The sequence below is a fragment of the Heloderma suspectum genome, chromosome 13, assembly GCF_057233095.1.
Source record: "Heloderma suspectum isolate Gila_16-S chromosome 13, 16-S_ref, whole genome shotgun sequence".
Classification (NCBI taxonomy): Eukaryota; Metazoa; Chordata; class Lepidosauria; order Squamata; family Helodermatidae; genus Heloderma; species Heloderma suspectum.
Genome location: NC_139470.1, coordinates 14,868,183 through 14,887,228, shown reverse-complemented (window position 1 = coordinate 14,887,228; position 19,046 = coordinate 14,868,183). Strand labels below are relative to the sequence as shown.

At 42.8% G+C, this 19,046-nt stretch overlaps 1 protein-coding gene across 10 annotated transcripts in view; it reads right to left on the bottom strand.

Annotated features, from left to right (window-relative positions):
• GOLGA3 (golgin A3) overlaps positions 1-19,046 on the bottom strand; it is a 58,114-nt gene that overhangs the window by 13,937 nt on the left and 25,131 nt on the right. For all 10 annotated transcript variants that reach the window (XM_084820212.1, XM_084820210.1, XM_084820206.1 and 7 more), the window contains exons 11-18: positions 13,560-13,928; positions 12,747-12,824; positions 12,128-12,391; positions 11,164-11,258; positions 4,425-4,641; positions 4,181-4,324; positions 2,255-2,452; positions 1,168-1,284 (exon numbers count right to left, since the gene is read on the bottom strand). In XM_084820212.1, the coding sequence (XP_084676338.1) occupies positions 1,168-1,284; positions 2,255-2,452; positions 4,181-4,324; positions 4,425-4,641; positions 11,164-11,258; positions 12,128-12,391; positions 12,747-12,824; positions 13,560-13,928 (1,482 nt within the window). The remainder of the gene's footprint in view (positions 1-1,167; positions 1,285-2,254; positions 2,453-4,180; positions 4,325-4,424; positions 4,642-11,163; positions 11,259-12,127; positions 12,392-12,746; positions 12,825-13,559; positions 13,929-19,046) is intronic.

Sequence of the window (19,046 nt, the reverse complement as noted above, 5' to 3'; positions counted from 1 at the left end):
TCTCGCCCCCCCTCTCTCTCTACACACGCACACACACATATATACACTATATTATATACTATATACATATGCACAGAATATACTATATACTATGTATTATATACGTACACACTATATGTACAACTCATAATTATATCACATACATACACATTATAGAGTATCTATAATGCCTCCTTGTAGACCTAGCCAATTTCAGCTATCTGGTTAAGACCATCTTTCTCCTAATCCAATCAGGAAAAGTAAGTAACCTAGATAGCAAAATTTGCAGTAGTAATCCAGAAATCAAGGAGCCTGTATGGAGAGTAGGACCACGGCAGAGCCTGAAGTCTCATAATTCAAGCAACCTTGCTGAAGCTAAGCAGATCTGGGTCTGGTCACTGCCCGCATGAGAGACTGCCTGAGAAGCAGTCCTGAAATTACAAGGGAAGGCATGCAGAGGGGCCCTGGCCACTGAACTATTTGTGACAGCTACTGTTTTTAAACGGTTACAGGGGGCATACTTGGCAAAAAACAGGGGAGTCGGAGGATGAAACTTGTGGATGTCATTAATGGCTCCTGCTTCCGCCGCTCCTGATAATTCAAGCTCAGCTGAGAACCTTACATGTGCCACCTTGAGTCCCATCATGGGAGAGAGGCGGGATGTAAACGTGGTGAAAATATACTGCTGACTGTAAAGGTGAATTTGCACTAGGTTGGTCCTAATGAATGTTGTGTTATTCCTTACTTGGAAATTCTCAGTGTTGCCATTACCATTTCTGGTTAAACCACCACACATTTATATAGCATGTTGACATTCTAAGGGGTGCGTAATGGTGCCCTTCAAATATTTGAGACTACAGTTCCCATAATCCCTGACCATTGGCAATGCTGTTTGGGGTTTATGTGAGTTGTAGTCCACAACATCTGGAAGACACCAAGTTAGAGCATGAGCTTTCGCATGTGCGCACACACACGTGAGTGTGTGTGTGTCCTGGATGAGAGTACCATCATCCCTACATTGCAGATGGGTGGTGGTGGTGGTGCATAACTGGTGGTGGCTGCAATGCACTCAACTGAGCCTGCTTTTTTAGACGCTTACCATACACATTCAGAGAGAGCTTTACCCAGTGGTGTGGACAAGACTTCAATACTCAGGATTTCTTTTAAAAGTAGCATCCAGGCTCTTACCTGTTCTTTAAGGTCACTGACTTTTGTCTTCTCTTTTTCTAAGGCCATCTGCAAAGCTTGAATGAGCTGCTTCATTTGCTGATCTTCCTCCTCTTTGCGCTTCAGAACTGCTTGGACCTGGGGCATCACAAAACCCAAATATGTGAACGGATTAAGCCGCGCAGCATGTTGTAGAGCATAGGGATGTATGAGAAACTAGTTTCAGTTCAGTTTTGATCAGGATTTACTCAACTCGCACCTTCCGGACCAAACACAGACTTGGACGCAATCTGCGGTCGAAGTCTGTACATTTCTGAGCTTGCAATGTGACTGGAGGACCAAAAAAAAAAATGTGTTCGATAGCATGCGTACACTGGGAAAACGCACATGAAAATGCGTACTTTGGAAAAATGCACATAAATATGCTTTAATCAATGGGAGAAGAATGCGTACATTTCAAGGACGCACACAATTGATGGAATACATTTGGAAAAATACTCACAAAAATAAGCACGGATTTTCCTGAGCTTCCCAGAGAGGCTCACTTGTTGCCTACTTTGTGCTCTTTCAGGTGCCAAGTGAAGATCTTTTTATTTTCCTAGGCATTTTAGTCTTTTAGCTCTGTTGTTTTAAATCTGTTGTATTCTAAATCTCTGCATTGCTGCTGGGTTCTATTGCAGTTTTTACTTCATTTTATACTGTAGTTTTATACTTTACATTTTTATCATGTATCTTATACTGTATTTTATGGTTTTAATGGTTTTAATTGTTGTGAACCACCCAGAGATAGCTTCAGTTATTGGGTGGTATAGAAATGAAATAAATAAATAAGCAAGCAAGCAAGCAAGCATATAAAAGTCACAGGTTCAGTCTCTAGGACCTACAGTTAAAAAATCTCATGATGCAAGGGAAAGAGCTCTGCCTGAGTCCTTGGAGGATTGCTGCCAATCAGGGCAACCAATGCTAAGTTAGATGGACCCATAGTTTGAGAAAGCAGCGGCATGATATGCTCACACACATTCCTGCTGCCAGATGTATGTTTATCATGGATTGCTGACCAAATGAACCAGAACCAGGTTATTACACCAACTCAAATCCTTTGGAGTACCTGAAGATTTAGCTGTACCAGATCTGCTTCTCTCTTGGCCAACGCTGCTTCGAGGATACGATTGTGTTCTCGGAGAGCAACATTGGACTGGCCAAGACCAGCGAGCTTTCCACGTTCATGTTCCAGTTCAAGGGACAGCTTCTTGTTCATTTCTTCCAGACGCTTAATCTTCCTCCGGAAGCCCCTCGCTTCTTGCAGCTAAGCCATATGAACAATTATTACCACCAAGGGAATTGCAGTGCTGACTCACTAAAGGCTACTGAGTTATGAACAATAGAGAAGGGTAGAAATGGACCCCATCACAGCAGATGTTCCTGAACTGTGTTTCAGCACCATCCTTGTATCAGTTTAGAACACAGATTGCCCAGTTTGCATAGCTACGTACCAAGGTGTTAAGCCGTTGTTGTTGTGTTTTTTCCAACCAAAACTCTCAGCTTGAGAAAATACAAATATGAAACACTATTTTGGATTTCCCCCAGTGCTGAGAAACCCATTTCCTTACTTTTGAACGCATTAGGGGAGTTTTTAGTACCTCTGCTTGTTGAGGGGAGTATTCCGCTCCCCCCCCCCCTTGAAATTCTCATGTCTTCAACAAAATCACTTCTCTTTGCGGAGGAAAGCGAGATTACTAGTGCATCTGTGTGGCGTGGCTACAGAGTCGAAAAGCGTTCTGTTCAAAACTGCAGGTTTTGACTTGGAGGCATCTAGGTCAAAGCAAGCCAGGTACAGGTATTGCATTCCACTGGGAGACGCATGGAGCTACACCCACAAATCTAACTCTATTTAGACCTGAAATAACGTTGTTCTTATAACGTCCCCACCCTTCTCCATTGTGAACAGCTATGGCTTCCGCATGGCAAAATGCTGTGGAACTCTTAAGCTAGTCAAGAAATGCCCATTCTGGAGAATCAGGCTGTGTTGCAACGTCTCACTGCACAGGCTCGCCTGCTTTAGCCAGGCCGTGTCATGGTAGCCACCAATTCGGATGGCTTCAAAAGGGGATTAGACAAATGCAGGCAGCATACGGCTATCGATGCATACTAGTCCTGATGGCTACATGCTACCTCCAGTATCAGAGGCACCACGCCTCTGTATATATCCGTTGCTGGGGAACATGAGCGGGAGAGTGCCACTGCACTTACGTCCTAACTGTGGGTTTCCCAGAGACAGCTGGTTGGGCCACTGTATGAACAGAATGCTGGATGAGACGGACCCTTGGTCTAGTCCAGCGTGGCTCTTTCTATGTTCTCATGTTCAGGGGCTAAGGTATCAGATTACGCTGTTAAGCCTTAATCCTAAACCCCATATACAGTGTAATAGCAGGAAGTATTAATATAGCAATTTTTGAATGTTCAAAGTGACTCACATACATCATCTTGTTGTAATACTGACAGTGCTGCAAGGTAAGTCAGCACCACAGGTGGAGGAGTTAAAGCTTAGAGAACCTGACTTCCTTAAGGCAGGATCAGTTCCAGGTTTTGGGGGGCCCCTGGGAAAGGTGCTCTCATCTGGGTCTCCTCTGAGCAGCCCCGCTCCTCTGTGTTGCTGTTGCTCATTTGCTTTCCTCTCCCTCTGGGTCCAACTGGCGTCACCTCTGAGAGGGGTGGGGGCAGGGTGTACCTTCTCCTTGCTCCTCTCCCTGCTCACCCGCTCCAGGGACTGACACTGGGGCCCCTAGTGGAGCATGGGCCTTGGCAGGTGCCCAAGGATGCCAGTTTCTGATGTTGACCCTGGCCTAAGGTCAGCTAGTGGCACAGGTGAGATTTGAACCAGGAACTTCTGGGCTCACAGCCAACGCCAGTATACCAGCTTGCCTCCACTGGATGGGGCCAGGCCGATGCCGATCCAAGGGATCAGCTACATGCATCCAGCCTGCTGAAGCAGCACTGTGTCAGGCAGTGCATTACAAGAAGCCAAAACAAGTACCTCATCTTCAAGTTCAAGGACTTTCTCTCTGTACTCCTCCAGTTCCTGGCTGGTGAGTGAGATTACTTCTTGCAGCTCTTTTTCTAGTACCATCTTACTGTGGCTGAGAGTCTGCAATTCCGTCTCTAGAGCGTGAATTCTTTCCTGAAGGCAAAAAAGACGTAAGCCTAGTAAGTATCTTGGTTAGGGAAGGAAGACAATTGTTTTAGCGATAAAGACAGTCCTGCCCAGGTATTTCGCTTACCAAGCCGGCCTGGAGATTTCCACCATCAGTGATTTGCGCCTTTAACTTGTTCAGTTCTGCCTCGGCCGATTCCTTTGCGGTGAGGGCTTCCTGCAGTCGGCGACTAAGGATCCCAACTGCGTTCTCGTAGGCTTTGTGCTTTGCTTTCATATCTTTCTGGGCAGTATTCAAATCTGATCCCAGCCGCTTCATTTTCTGCTTCTGTTCAGTAATGGCCCTAAAAATCAACACAAAAAAGCAGCAACAACATAAGGTAAAAGGTTACCCCAAAAATCCCTTTTTAAAAAGTTACGCATCAAGATGAACAAGTAGGACATACAATGAAATGTTGCAGTATATCCTTATCTTCTTACAGCTGTCCTGTTCAAGGTTTCCAAGCAGCCAGCCATACCCATCTACAAGACACTCCATTCCATTAGACTCCCCTTTCTTTTCTTTTCCAATTGACACCTGAATATTCCATGGCTACCGAACATGCTCATTCCTCATTGGGCTGTTTTGTGATTTTGTTTTGTGCCCTTCATGTTTCTTAAAGAAGACTTTTTTTGTACTTCTGCAAAGCCTGAGGTTTCCCTGAGCATGCTGATACCTCCCTCTTTGTTTTCCAGTAGCCTCATTTGGGTTCCATTTCTGTTGGCACTTGCTAGCTGGGTTTTGATTATCTTTTTTCATGCATTCATAAACCATGGTTCATAAACTATGGTTTATGAAACCAACAATGAGCATCTGGGCTGAGTGCTCCTCCCTCACCCTGCCCTACCCCTGGCATGCCAGCTTCAGTACTTCATTCCTGGCTTGTCCTAAGCCAGAGTTCCCTGGTACATCCAAACTGGGGAACTCTGTTTTCATCTCTGCTAACTACCCAGAATAATAAGCCAGGATCTAATCCTAGTTGGTTAATCCTTATTAAACCAGAGTTCCCTGTTACATCTGAAATGTAATATAAACTTCCCCATTTCAGATGTAATGGGGAACTCTGGCTTAATGCAAGCGCCAAAGCCGATCTGCGAAGAGAAGGACTCTCAGCACCAACACTCAATCCTAGCTTCATAAACCAGGATTTATGAAGTTGGGAAAGATAGTCTGAACTCCGTCATTACTCAAGTTTGCTATTACAGGGAGTCACATCAGGAAGTTGTCATATTCATCCACAGCCCACAAATCTATTCCTTGGTTGTTTCTGCTCTCCACACTTGCGGTACATTACAATCTGAATTATATGAAGATATGGGTTTGGGGGCATGTGTTTCCTCTGAGCATTCCTGAGCTTGTTTGTTTTAAGAAAAGCAATGTAGTTTACAGCACATGCCACAGTAGTTTATCTGCAAACAGGCTATTTATTCATTCATTCATTCATTCATTCATTTCATTTCTATACCGCCCAATAGCCGAAGCTCTCTCGAGGCTCTCAATTTTTGTTGTTGAAAATTATCACAGTTTAAGGTCAGCCGACCTGGCTAATGCACGATGGTGTCAAGCATATTACAAGGTCCAGAGGCCATTGCAGCTTGTGCAGTGACCATATTTGTTTCTAAAGCAAACAGCTTTGTAAAAAACAAACAAACAAGGAATTCTAAAAAGATCAATAGAATGATGCTAATAGAGTTTTGCCAAGAGAACACACTGATCATAGCAAACATTCTTTTCCAACAGCACAAGAGGCAACTCTACACGTGGACATCACCAGATGGTCAATATCGAAATCAGATTGATTATGTCCTTTGCAGCCAGAGATAGAGAAGCTCTATACAGTCAGTAAAAACAAGACCTGGAGCTGACTGTGGCTCAGATCATGAGCTTCTTGTTGCAAAATTTCAGCTTAAATTGAAGAACGTAGGGAAAACCACTAAACCATTCAGGTATGACCTAAGTCATATCCCTGATGAATATACAGTGGAGGTGAGGAATAGATTTAAGGGATTAGACCTGATAGACAGAGTGCCTGAGGAACTATGGACGGAGGTCCGTAACATTGTTCAGGAGGCAGCAATGAAATCCATCCCAAAGAAAAAGAAATGCAAGAAAGCCAAGTGGCTGTCTGATGAGGCTTTACAAGTAGCTGAGGAAAGAAGGGAAGCGAAAAGCAAGGGAGAAAGGGGAAGATATATCCAACTGAATGCAGAGTTCCAGAGAATAGCAAGGAGAGACAAGAAGGCCTTCTTAAATTAACAGTGCAAAGAAATCGAGGAAAGCAACAGAATGGGAAAGACTAGAGATCTCTTCAAGAAAATTGGAGATCTCAAGGGAACGTTTTGTGCAAAGATAGGCATGATAAAGGACAAAGAAGGCAGAGACCTAACAGAAGCAGATGAGATTAAGAAGAGGTGGAAAGAATACACAGAAGAACTATACAGGAAAGATCTTAATGTCCCTGACAGCCATGATAGTGCGGTCACTGAACTTGAGCCGGACATCCTCAAGAGTTAAGTCAAGTGGGCCTTAGGAAGCATTAGTAACAACAAAGCTAGTGGAGATGACAGTATTCCAGCTGAGCTATTTAAAATCCTAAAAGATGATGCTGTTAGAGTGCTGCATTCAATATGCCAACAAATCTGGAACACTCAACAGTGGCCACAAGACTGGAAAAGGTCAGTTTACATTCCAATTCCAAAGAAGGGCAACGCCAAAGAATGTTCAAACTACTGCACAATTGCGCTCATTTCACATGCCAGCAAGGTGATGCTGAAAATCCTACAAGCTAGGCTTCAGCAGTATGCGAACCGAGAACTACCGGAAGTACAAGCTGGGTTTCGAAGAGGCAGAGGAACTAGATATCAAATCGCCAATGTTCGCTGGATCATGGAGAAAGCAAGAGAATTCCAGAAAAACGTCTATTTCTGCTTCATTGACTACGCTAAAGCCTTTGATTGTGTGGATCACAACAAACTGTGGGAAATTCTTAAAATGATGGGAGTACCAGACCACCTTATCTGTCTCCTGAGAAACCTGTACGAGGGTCAAGAAGCAACAGTAAGAACCAGACATGGAACAACCGAGTGGTTCAAAATTGGGAAAGGAGTACGACAAGGCTGCATATTGTCACCCTGCTTATTTAACTTATATGCAGAGTACATCATGAGAAACGCCAGGTTGGATGAATCACAGGTCGGAATTAAGACTGTTGGGAGAATTATCAACAACCTCAGATATGCAGACGATACCACCCTAATGGCAGAAAGTGAAGAGGATCTCAAGAGCCTCTTGTTGAAGGTGAAAGAGGAGAGTGCAAAAGCTGGTTTGAAACTCAACATTAAAAAAACGAAGATCATGGCATCTGGCCCCATCACTTCCTGGCATATAGAAGGGGAAGAAATGGAAGCAGTGACAGATTTTACTTTCTTGGGCTCCAAGATCACCGCAGACGGTGACTGTAGCCATGAAATTAAAAGACGCTTGCTCCTTGGGAGGAAAGCTATGGCAAACCTAGACAGCATAGTAAGAAGCAGAGACATCACCTTGCCGACAAAGGTCCACATAATCAAAGCTATGGTTTTCCCAGTAGTAATGTATGGCTGTGAGAGCTGGACTATAAGGAAGGCTGAGCGCCGAAGAATTGATGCTTTCGAACTGTGGTGCTGGAGAAGACTCTTATGAGTCCCCTGGACTGCAAGGAGGTCAAATCAGTCCATCCTAAAGGAAATCAACCCTGAGTGCTCATTGGAAGGAAAGATTCTGAAGCTGAAGCTGAAATATTTTGGCCACCTTATGCGAAGAGAAAAATCTCTGGAAAAGACCCTGATGCTGGGAAAGACTGAAGGCAAAAGGAGAAGGGGACGACAGAGGATGAGATGGCTAGATAGCATCAGCGATGCAATGAATATGAACTTGAGCACACTCCAGGAGAGAGCGCAGGACAGGAAGGTCTGGCGTGCTCTGGTCCATGGGGTCACGAAGAGTCGGACACGACTGAACGACTGAACAACAACAACAACATTTCTCTTCATCCTGTAATAATCTCAGATCAACCCACAAATGTCTATTCAGTCATGCTAATGAGTCCATCTGCAAGCAACATTTGGAGAGTGCTATTTGTAGCTGAAGAGGTTCAGAGAGAGCAATGGAAAGCACTACCTAGGATGAAGACATTGCAAAGACTAGAGGGAAAGACTATATATGTGAACCTTGCAAGGCCTCAACCCTCACTATACATCAACAGGAGATCATCGCAACAGAGAATTCCTTTATTTATTGAAAGATGGAACTAACTTGTTGTAAATACATTTTTGTGCCAGAGGTGAAAAAATCTAAAAGGCACACCTCCTCCTCCGTTGGCTCCCAGACAGTTTCTAATTTAATTTGCCTACTAATTTAAAGCACTGGTCTTCACCTGTGAAACCCTAATGGCTGGGAACTAGGTTACCTGACAGATCACTTTCTCCCATACATACCTACATGAACCTTTAATATCCTCTTTGGAGGCCCTGCTCCATGTGTTCCCACCAAGTGAAGTGAAGAGGGTGGCTACTATGGAAAGGGACATCTCCATGGCTAGGGGGCACCCTAGCTATACAGAGTAGTTTTATTCTATTTATAGTCTTTTCAGACTCAGACTATGACTTTATAGTCTTTCAGTGCCAGCTGAAGACCTTTTGATTCACTCAGGCCTTTTAAACAAACGTGTGCTTTAAATAACTCTTCGGCTCTCACTGTTTTAGTGTGATTCTTAAAATCTCAGCTGCTAACTGTCCAGTCACAGCTAGAAGGAAAGTTTTGATGTTGTAACACTTTCTGGGTTGAATTATCGTATATTTTAAATATTGTGTTTGTGTGGGGTTTTGCTCTGTAAGCCATCCAGAGAACCTCTGACAAAGGGTGGCCATAAAAATGTCATGATTAAATAAGTAAGTTCTCCTATGTAAGCCCCACTGAAAGGAACTACTATGCTCTTGTACATCTCCTGTTCATTTCAGTGGGGCTTTCACAGGAGACATATCCAGTGGATTGAATGCCCGACATCAGATCTATCTGTATTTCATTCTGTCACGCTATGCTTTCAGCATGTTTGTTATTGGAAGGAATCCTCTTTGCTGTACAGCATATGCTGTGTATTGTGATGCCATACGGATATTCTGGGTCTGATTAAATTTGAATTTACTTTTTTAGGCTCATGTCATCTGAGTTCTGCTCAAGATTTTGTGTAGACTCTACCCTCCCCCAGGCAGGGGCCAGCTCTGTTCTGTTGGCTCCCAGGGGGAGAAGTCTACTTAAACCCTAGACTAGAACTCAGACGACATGAGTATTAAAAATTAAATTCAAATGTAATCAGAGCCAGAATATTAGTATGACATTCACAGTACACAGCATGTGATATACAACAAACAGCATTATGGGCAGAATCTTAGCAACGATCCCATAATAATTCCACTGTTTTTTTAGGTACTAATTGGGATTAAGAAGTAAATGTGATAATAAACACACACCATGTTACACAGGCACACAAGTTAATCAGCTCACGCAATTAGATAAAGACATATTGTAAGGATCAAACCTCCACTTTTTCTCTTTTTCTAAATCTGGCTTACATAAATGTTAGCCTCATCAGGCAAGGAAAGTTTTTTTAAAAAAAAGGTAATTCAAGCTACATTGAACTACCCATCTGCCTATGAGACCATAAAAAGAGCGACAACTATATAAATAGCAGTGCAGTTCTTTAGCAAGGACGCCCAGATTCAATTAGTAAGCAAATGTATGCATTCATATTTCACAAAATTGGACTGGTTCAGACATAATGCCAACCCATGGTTTGGTGCTGTGTGAACAAGTCTTGAAGGTTCTGGGGTTCACGTGCTCCCCCGCCCCATAATTCTGTCCCTCAAATCCCAATTTGTAATGAACCACAGTTTGCCATTTTGCCCTAAGTGGCAAAACAAGGATTTGCTTTATCCCTGCAAACCAGAATCAAACTGTGGTTTCCAATCCTGGTTTTACATGGCAGGTGAAAACCACGCTTTGCCAGTTTGGACAGGAAAGCAAACTATGGTTTGCCTAACACCAGGAAGGCTGTGCCCCCACTTTCACTGCCCGTGAATGGTGTGGGGAAATATCAATGTCGGCTGGGGATGGTGGGAACTGTAGTCCAAAACATCTGGAGGGCACCAGGTTGAGGAAGGCTGCTGTAACCAAAGGTGCTGGCAACTATATATCTAGAACATCCACATGAGAAGCATGTGCTTTGCCACCAAGCTATGGGCCCTCCCTGTAGAAAGGCACTGATGGCAAAGGCAGGGATGCTTGAGGATTTCAGTCTGCATACTTAAGCAAACTGACCTGATTCACAGTGCCTGGACTAATAAGCAGATCAAAACTCAGTTATCCTGTTTTTGCACTTCTCTGAAACACGCAATACAGGTCTCAGCTCAAACAAATGTACCAAAATGCACATTTTAGGATAAATAAAATTGTATAATTTGTGAAAAAATATATTAAAAATAATGCAAAATGTCATGCATTTTTAAAGAAAAGGTTGTAGATTGATTGTAGAAACAGAATGGGCATGAATTAACACATGCAAAACTGACACAGACCAGAAATAGACTGAACTGTCCATACTAGGCAAAGGGAGACTAGCTCACAAAAATTAGGACTATACAATTCCACAGGCATGAGAAATTCAGACAAAACACAGATAGAAGAAGCAATATGCCCCCACAAACATATTAGGTGGCTTTTGCAAGGCCACTCGATGAACGAAGGTGCTGAATATTTGTTACTAGGACTATGCTAAGCAAGTCATACTCACATTTTTGTCTCCTGTTGCATTTCATCAACCTGCCGTTTTAATGCTTCATTCATCTCAGCAAGAGCAGACATATGCTCTCTGTCAAACTTCAAAGACTGAAATGAATGGAAGAGGCATAGAAAAAAAGAGAAAAGGATGAGTATAATCTACATATTCTGTAATATAAAGGGCTTAGATTTGTGTATTTGGCAACAGGGATATGTTAAGTAAATAAACTCACATGTGTTTATTTATAGCCCATGAGCACAGGAAAGGAAACAACCATATCCTTCTAAAGCCTATTCAGTTCACCATTCTGGCTGCATTTGGATGACACAAGGCGTGGTCATGAGGAGTTCGGAAACTTTTGTTTCCATTTTTTTTATCAACTGCAGTTTGTTGTGTTGTCTGCACCCCCAATAAAGTTTGGTTAATATCAACTATGGTTTGTTTAAAACAAGGCTACTTTAAAAAAAATATTACATTTATATCCCGTCTTCTTTCCTTGAGGTGGCTTACATGGTCCTCCTCAGCCCCATTTTATCCTCACAACCACCCTGTGAGGTAGGTTAGTTTGAGAGTCAGCGACTGGCCCAAAGTCACTCAGTGAGCTTCATGGCCAAGTGGGGACTAGAACCCGGATCTCTTAAGTCCCAGTCCAACACTCTAATCACTATACCATGCTGGTTCTCTCTTTAAACCATGATTTAAAGTTAACCACAGTTTAGGATCCAGACATAATGCTAAACTGTGTTTAACTGAAATGGGAAACAAAAGCTTCTGATCTCCTGGAAGGCTCTGCTAGAGGAAAGGAGGAGACCGGTGGGAGAGGCTAGCTTTATTCCAGTCATGGCAAATTATTGTTTATTGTAACTTCCAAATGGAGCCCCTGTTTCCAGCCACAGTGGAAAGCAACTTGTTCCAACAGACTGAGCTGAAGTATGATCACGAAACTTAAACAGGATAGGCTTGGCTTCCTCCACACCTGCAGCTCTGCCTCCATGACATCTCGCTCTCTCTGTGCTGTTTGAAGCTGGCTTTCCAATTCCTCTATCTGCTGCTGAACCCGAGACACTTCTTTTGCCAGTCTTGAGTTTTCCACCTCCACAGATTTCTTCTCGCCCTGAAGTTGGAGAAGCTCCCGTTTTAACTCTTTCATTTCAGAGTCCAACCTCTTCTTTGTAGATTTCAGTTCACTGATTAGCTGGTCCTTTGAATTTGCATCTCTACGGTAAGCTTCCACCATCACCTGGACATTGAGAAATTGAGATACTAGTATTTTTTTAAGAGCCATTAGAGCATACAATACTACAATTTACACCTGCACATATCATATTTATATGCAAAGGAAAATGTTAAGCAAAGTTAATCCAAGACAGCCATTCCTAAACTGACATAAATCAATCTTTGCTGAATAAAGGAAATCGGTCTGGACTTCATTAAAGGAACCAACATAATTTGCAAGCAGGTAAATATGTTATTTAACTACAGGTGTTTTTTTAAGCTAGTGTTACATCAGAACACAGAGCAATTAAGGGAAAATGCATAGTATTTCCCCAATTTCTTCAAAACTGTAATATTTAGCAGAGGATGTACATACACACCTTTTGTTGAAGGAACTGTTCCTTCACCTTCTGCGTCTGCTTCTTGAGATTTGCATTCTCATGTTGCAGATTTTCCACCTATTGGGAAAAACCCAACATTACCTGGGCACCGGATGAGAACTAGGTAAGAGAATTAGTTCTGGGGCATTCAGAGCAAGAGTCTCCCCGGGGATGCAATATCCCCATTAAATGGTTGCAAAAAGTATCTGGATGCAATAACGGAGTTTAACGGCAACGATCAGAACAGAATCTGAAGCTTCATATTCCAGATAAAGGCAAAAGGAGAAAGCACCGGCTGAAGTTCCTTTATTGCAAGCAAACTAATTTGGATATTCTACCTACAAGCTGAAGTCTTTACACCATTAATTTCAATACAAGCAACTACTGAAGTGTTTTATACATAAACTGTTTTATAAAGATGGTGGGCACTTGTTAGAAGCTTGAGAATCCCAGTTTTTGAAAAGTGTTTCTAGCCCTTAAGTTTCCAAGCTTAATTTTGAAAACACACCGGCATTTACACCTGCTCTTCGGAACCAAATACAAGGCCTGAAACTGTTCTAAACGTGCCCTTAGGGGTTCCCCATCCGGTCTGCAACCTTCTTTGGATCAATCAGCGATCGAACAAGAGAATATTCATGTTTTCCATTAACATGGCAGATCTGCTCCAGATGGCAGACATGTGTTTATTCCATTGGCAAAACGCTAGCTGAGCGATGGGGATGTCAGAAAATGTTCATAAACATTTCCACCACAGGAACCCCTAGTCAACATGTTCATTGATTCTAAATAAAAAACAGAAGAAGAGTGTATTACCTGACTTGACTTTATGGCTAGTTCTTGCCTCAGTTGCTCCAAAACATCTGATGCTGACTCAGTGCTGTCCCCTAAACGCTGGACTCCTTCTTCGAGTCCTTCTTGGCCGGCTTTTGCTACCTGCAGAGCTACCTCTAAGACAATCTTCTCATTCTGCAAATATCGGATGGTGTCATCTTTCGAGGTGGCGTCCCCCTGCAACTCCATCAACCTGGCCTCTAGCTCATCGTAACGCGTCTGAAGGTCTTCCAGGGACTGCTCTCGAGTCTGTAGCATCTCTTGAGTGGACGTCAACTGCTTCATGAGATCCAGGTGCTCCTGCTGCAGAGCCTCAACCTGAAGATCTCGTTGATGCAATGTCAATTTCATCTGAATAAAATAAAATAAAATAAATAGGATCCTCTCCCTGTACGAATGCATACATCTCATCCTTCTAGCACTTAAGATCTATAATCAGGACTCAGCTCAGGGTACCAGCACCAAGGGGGATTACATCAATAGCAGGAAAGAACACAGCCTTTTCTGGGGTGGCCCCAAGGCTCTGAAACAAGCTTCTGGAGGAGATATGACACTGCACAGCCTGGTTGAAATACCAAAAACATTAAGCTCATTGTTTTAAAGAGGCGTTTAGTGAAGAGAAGGTGCGGTTACAACTTTTTGATGCCTCTCTGCAATCTGTTGCTTCATGATGAACTGAATTGTTTGATGACCTCTGCCTCATGGGTTGTTTGTTTTAACCCTTTAGACTACAATCCTATGCATATTTAGACAAAAATCCTATGCATATTTAGGCAAATTTAGACAATCCTATGCAGCTCCCAGCATTCCCCAGCCAGCATGTAGGATTTAAATATGCATAGGATTCTACCCTTAATGACTTATTTTTAACAGTTGCTAGTTTTTAAATGTGTCATCTGTCTTTTCCTACTGCCCACCCCCATGTATCATTTCGTCCATTAGGTAGTAAGACCCTTGTCATTTTAACTATTTTTCCAACAGTGCTTAGTTCTTTCTTGGTGCTTAATGAATAACATAATTTATAAAGCTTTAAGCCAGTTCAGGCTGTGGTGGAGGTAGGATAGGAAGGTTTTTAAAAAAGAAACTTGTTTACAACTAAAATAGCTTTTTTAATTAAAGAAGGTTTCTACTCTTACATATAGATGCCACTCCACTCTGAACAGAAAGTAGAAGATTGCAAAACACCTTATATTCTAAAGCTATCTAGCACTACAAGTTTTGATACAAGCACCCAGGTCTGCCTTGCATGCAGATTAAGAAGGCCAGTTATCTTCAGTGCAGCACACAATTACATGTGCTTAAATCCAGCTGATTCAACAGGATGTAAGTACATTTCATTTTATGATAAATCCACTCTCCGCTGTATATTTATTATAGAGATTTACATTCTGGCCTTCCTATATAAATACCACAAAAGGGGCTTACAATCAAATTAAAATACACAATTAAAAAATAGACCCCTAAAAGTGTCAGTACAACAACAGACAATCTAAAAACGTGGAAAGCAGCAACAGCGTGAAAGTGTATTAATAAAATAATAATACTATAATATAACTTTATATTTATATTAATTTATATATTTAATATAATACATATTATATATTAAATATATATTTAACATATATTTAATATATAATATAAATTAAATATATTTAATTTATATAATTAAATATATATATAAATAAAATTAATTCCAGCTTACATGCGCATTCAGAATGGGAGTCTGCAAAAGCTCTCTAAATTAAAACAGACTTTGTGGCCAGTCTAAAAGTGAGCTGGGGCCATACAGTAAAGGGGACACACACACCTCCCTTGGGGGAGATTCTTCCGGTCTGTGGTGCCTCAGCTGAAAAGGCCCTGTTGTGTCTACCCACATGCAATGCTTCTGATACTGGTGTGCAGTTTTTTCCCCTTTCTAAGATGCTGAAATACCTCTCCTAAGGCTTAGTTACTGGCAGTAAGAACTTTGAGCACAGGGATCCTGTTGGGTGTAGAGCAGTATATAAAACTTATAAATAAGTAAGTTAAAATACTGGTATTTTGGTCTCGCCCTTTTTGCCTGTGGCTGCACCCACGAATGGAATGTGGCCCCTCAAAAGCTTCTCTGAAACGGAATTCAGCCCTTGGGCTGAAAGAGGTTCAACTTCCCTGGTTTAAAGTTTAAAGCACACGATCAACATTTATTTAAAATGGCGAAAGGACACCAAAGGCTTCACCCGTTTGTATAGGATGTAATGAAACCTAAGAGCCAACAGGTGAAATTAAAGATATGACTGATCACAGACTGAATTTGCAAACACACTGTCATTCGAGCAGAACCCTTTCCGTAATAATGCTAGAAAAGTCAGCCACAAAATATAACACTTGCATGTACAAAAATGGAGGTAGGAAGCCAAGCAGGTTGCATTGTGGGCAGGGATGGTTTGCTTTATGTCACAGATCAGGTCTGAGGCTGAAGACCACTCCCCATCCCAGCCACCCATCCAATCCTAATTGCAAGGAAGAAGGAAAAATCGCCCTAGGAAGGAGGAGCCTTCGAACACAGCATCCTCGGACACTCTAGGAACGTGGTTTCTATGGCAGGAACAATAGAACCCATTCCTAGAGCATTTTCCCCGGTCTTTCTTTTCTTTTTTTTTCCGGCAGCGCCAGGTTTGGGGCAGTGGTGTAGCAGAGCTGGGGCTCACAGGGACTCAGCGGCGGCACATTTTATTAGCAGGGACAGTGACATCGTCTACCACTGCTCTCAGACTTCCCCATTCCCTCTGAGCTTAGCTGCAATCCTCACAGTGGCTAGGGGGAAATGAGTTTTCCCAGCAACAATACATATTGTTCCCTCTTGTAATGCAAAATATTTTGGGGTGGCTTGGTCTTGAATGGCCAGTTAAGACCCATTAGCTTTACAGAAGACCTGCTTCTAGAGGAGATCAAAACTGCTACAACTAGTGCTACAAAACTGCTGCACCAGTGGAAGCAGTGGAGCTGTGGAACCGATTCCAGGTACTTGCGGATGAAACTGGAAGACAGCCTGCAGAGGAAGAATCACAGGGGAACCTACATGAGAGTGAGCAAGAGGCTGAAGGTCAGTCAAACAGAGGCAATGAAACCCAGGCCTACAACAACAAGAAGAGAAGAGTGGGAGTAGTGGGAGACTCCTTGCTGCGTGGGATCGAGACCCAAGTATGTCGCGAAGACCCGTGGACTCGCCAGGTATGTTGTCTCCCGGGAGGACGGATTAGAGACGTGACTGAAAGGTTGCCTGCACTCATAAAGCCCACTGACAGGTATCCCTTTCTTCTCATCCATGTGGGAACAAATGATACCGCCAAGCGGAGCTACAAAGAAATCACGTCAGACTTTGAAGCTTTTGGGAAGGAAACTCAAGAACTTTGGGGCCCAGATAGTTTTCTCATCCATCCTTCCAGTAGTTAGAAGAGGGATAGAAAGGGAATGAAAAATACTCCGGGTAAATGACTGGCTACGAAGGTGGTGCTGACGAGAGAGATTTGGATTCTGGGACCACGGGCTACACTTCCTGGAAGATGGGCTGTTGGCAAGGGACGGGTTGCACCTCACAAAGGATGGGAACAATGTGTTTGGCCACAGCATGAAGAACATCATCAGGAGGGCTTTAAACTGAATCCTACGGGGAAGGGGGTAACAATGGACGTAGGCGCATGCACTGTAATGGAGAGAACAGCTCTGATAGCGCCCAATAAGTCTTCAGACACATGTAGGAAGAAAGCCAGACTATGAAGCACATGGTCTTCGATGTCTATATACTAATGCCCAGAGTATGGGAAACAAACAGAACGAACCTGAACTCTTAATACAGGAGGGAAATTATGACTTGAAAGGTATAACTGAGACTTGGTGGGATGACTCTCATGACTGCAATATAGCAATTGAAGGATATAACTTGTTCAAAAAGAACAGGAGGAACAGAAAGGGAGGTGGGGTTGCACTGTATGTGAAAAATACATATCTCTGCACAGAAAGACAGGAGGAGGAGCTTGGTAGCCCCATCGAGAGCGTCTGGATCAAAATAAATGGAGCAAAGAATAAAAGGAACCTGGTGGTCGGAGTCTACTACCAGCCATCCAATCAAGGAGAAGACGAGGATGAAACTTTTGAAAAGCAAATAGCCAATGTTTTAAGGAAGCATGATGTAGTAGTAATGGGGGACTTCAATTTCCCCGATATTTGTTGGGAGACAAATTCTGCAAAACATGGCCCCTCCAGGAAATTCCTGACTTGTGTGGCAGACAACTTCCTCCTACAGAAAGTAGAGGAAGGAACTAGAGGATTGGCTATCCTTGACTTGATCCTAACCAACAGAGATGACTTAGTGGATAAAGTAGCAGTTACAGGAACTCTGGGGGAAAGCGACCATGTTGTACTTGAGTTCTTGGTTCTAAGGGAAGCAAAAGCCGAGTGTAGTCAAATGCGTACCCTGGATTTTAGGAAAGGTGATTTTAATAAACGCAGAACAATGATCAGTAAGGTCCCATGGCAAGCAACGCTAATGAGAAAAGGAGTCCAAGATGGGTGGGAGCTTTTAAAAAAGGAAATTCTCAAGGCACAATTACAAGCAATTCCAACAAGAAGAAAAGGTGGAAGACAACAGAAGAAGCCAATGTGGCTTCACAAAAAGCTTAGGGATGACCTGAAAACATAAAAGGACACATATAGGAAGTGGAAAGAAGGCCAAGTAACAAAGGAAGAGTACAGGCAGGTAGCACAGAATTGCAGGGATGGTGTCAAGAAGGCTAAAGCTGAGAATGAGCTGAGGTTAGCGAGGCATGCTAAAAACAACAAAAAGGCTTTCTTCAGCTACGTGCATAGTAAAAGGCAGAGGAAAGAAATGGTCATTCAGCTATTAAATAAGGATGGCAAAACGATAACAGATGACAAAGAAAAGGCAGAGGTGCTGAATTCCTACTTTGGCTCAGTCTTCTCCCAAAAGAGGATCTATGACCCCCCTGGCAAAGGCGAAGTGCAGGCTGAAGGGGCAGGATTGCAGCTTGAGATCGATAAGCATATTGTCAAGGAACACCTAATTACTTTGAATGAGTTCAAATCTCCAGGGCCAGATGAGCTGCATCCTAGAGTAATAAAGGAACTGGCAGAAGAACTCTCAGAACCGCTATCTATTCTCTTTGAGAAATCCTGGAGGACCGGGGAAGTGCTAGATGACTGGAGGAGGGCTAATGTTGTCCCTATCTTCAAAAAAGGGTAAAAAGGAGGAACCCGGGAACTACAGACCAGTCAGTCTGACATCAATCCCTGGGAAAATTCTGGAGCAGATGATAAAGGAATCCATCTGGAAGCACCTCGAAAACAATGCCGTGATTACTCGAAGCCAACATGGATTTGTCAAGAACAAGTCCTGCCAGATGAATCTGATTTCATTTTTTGATCAAGTAACCTCCCTTGTAGACCATGGGAATGCTGTAGACATCATATACC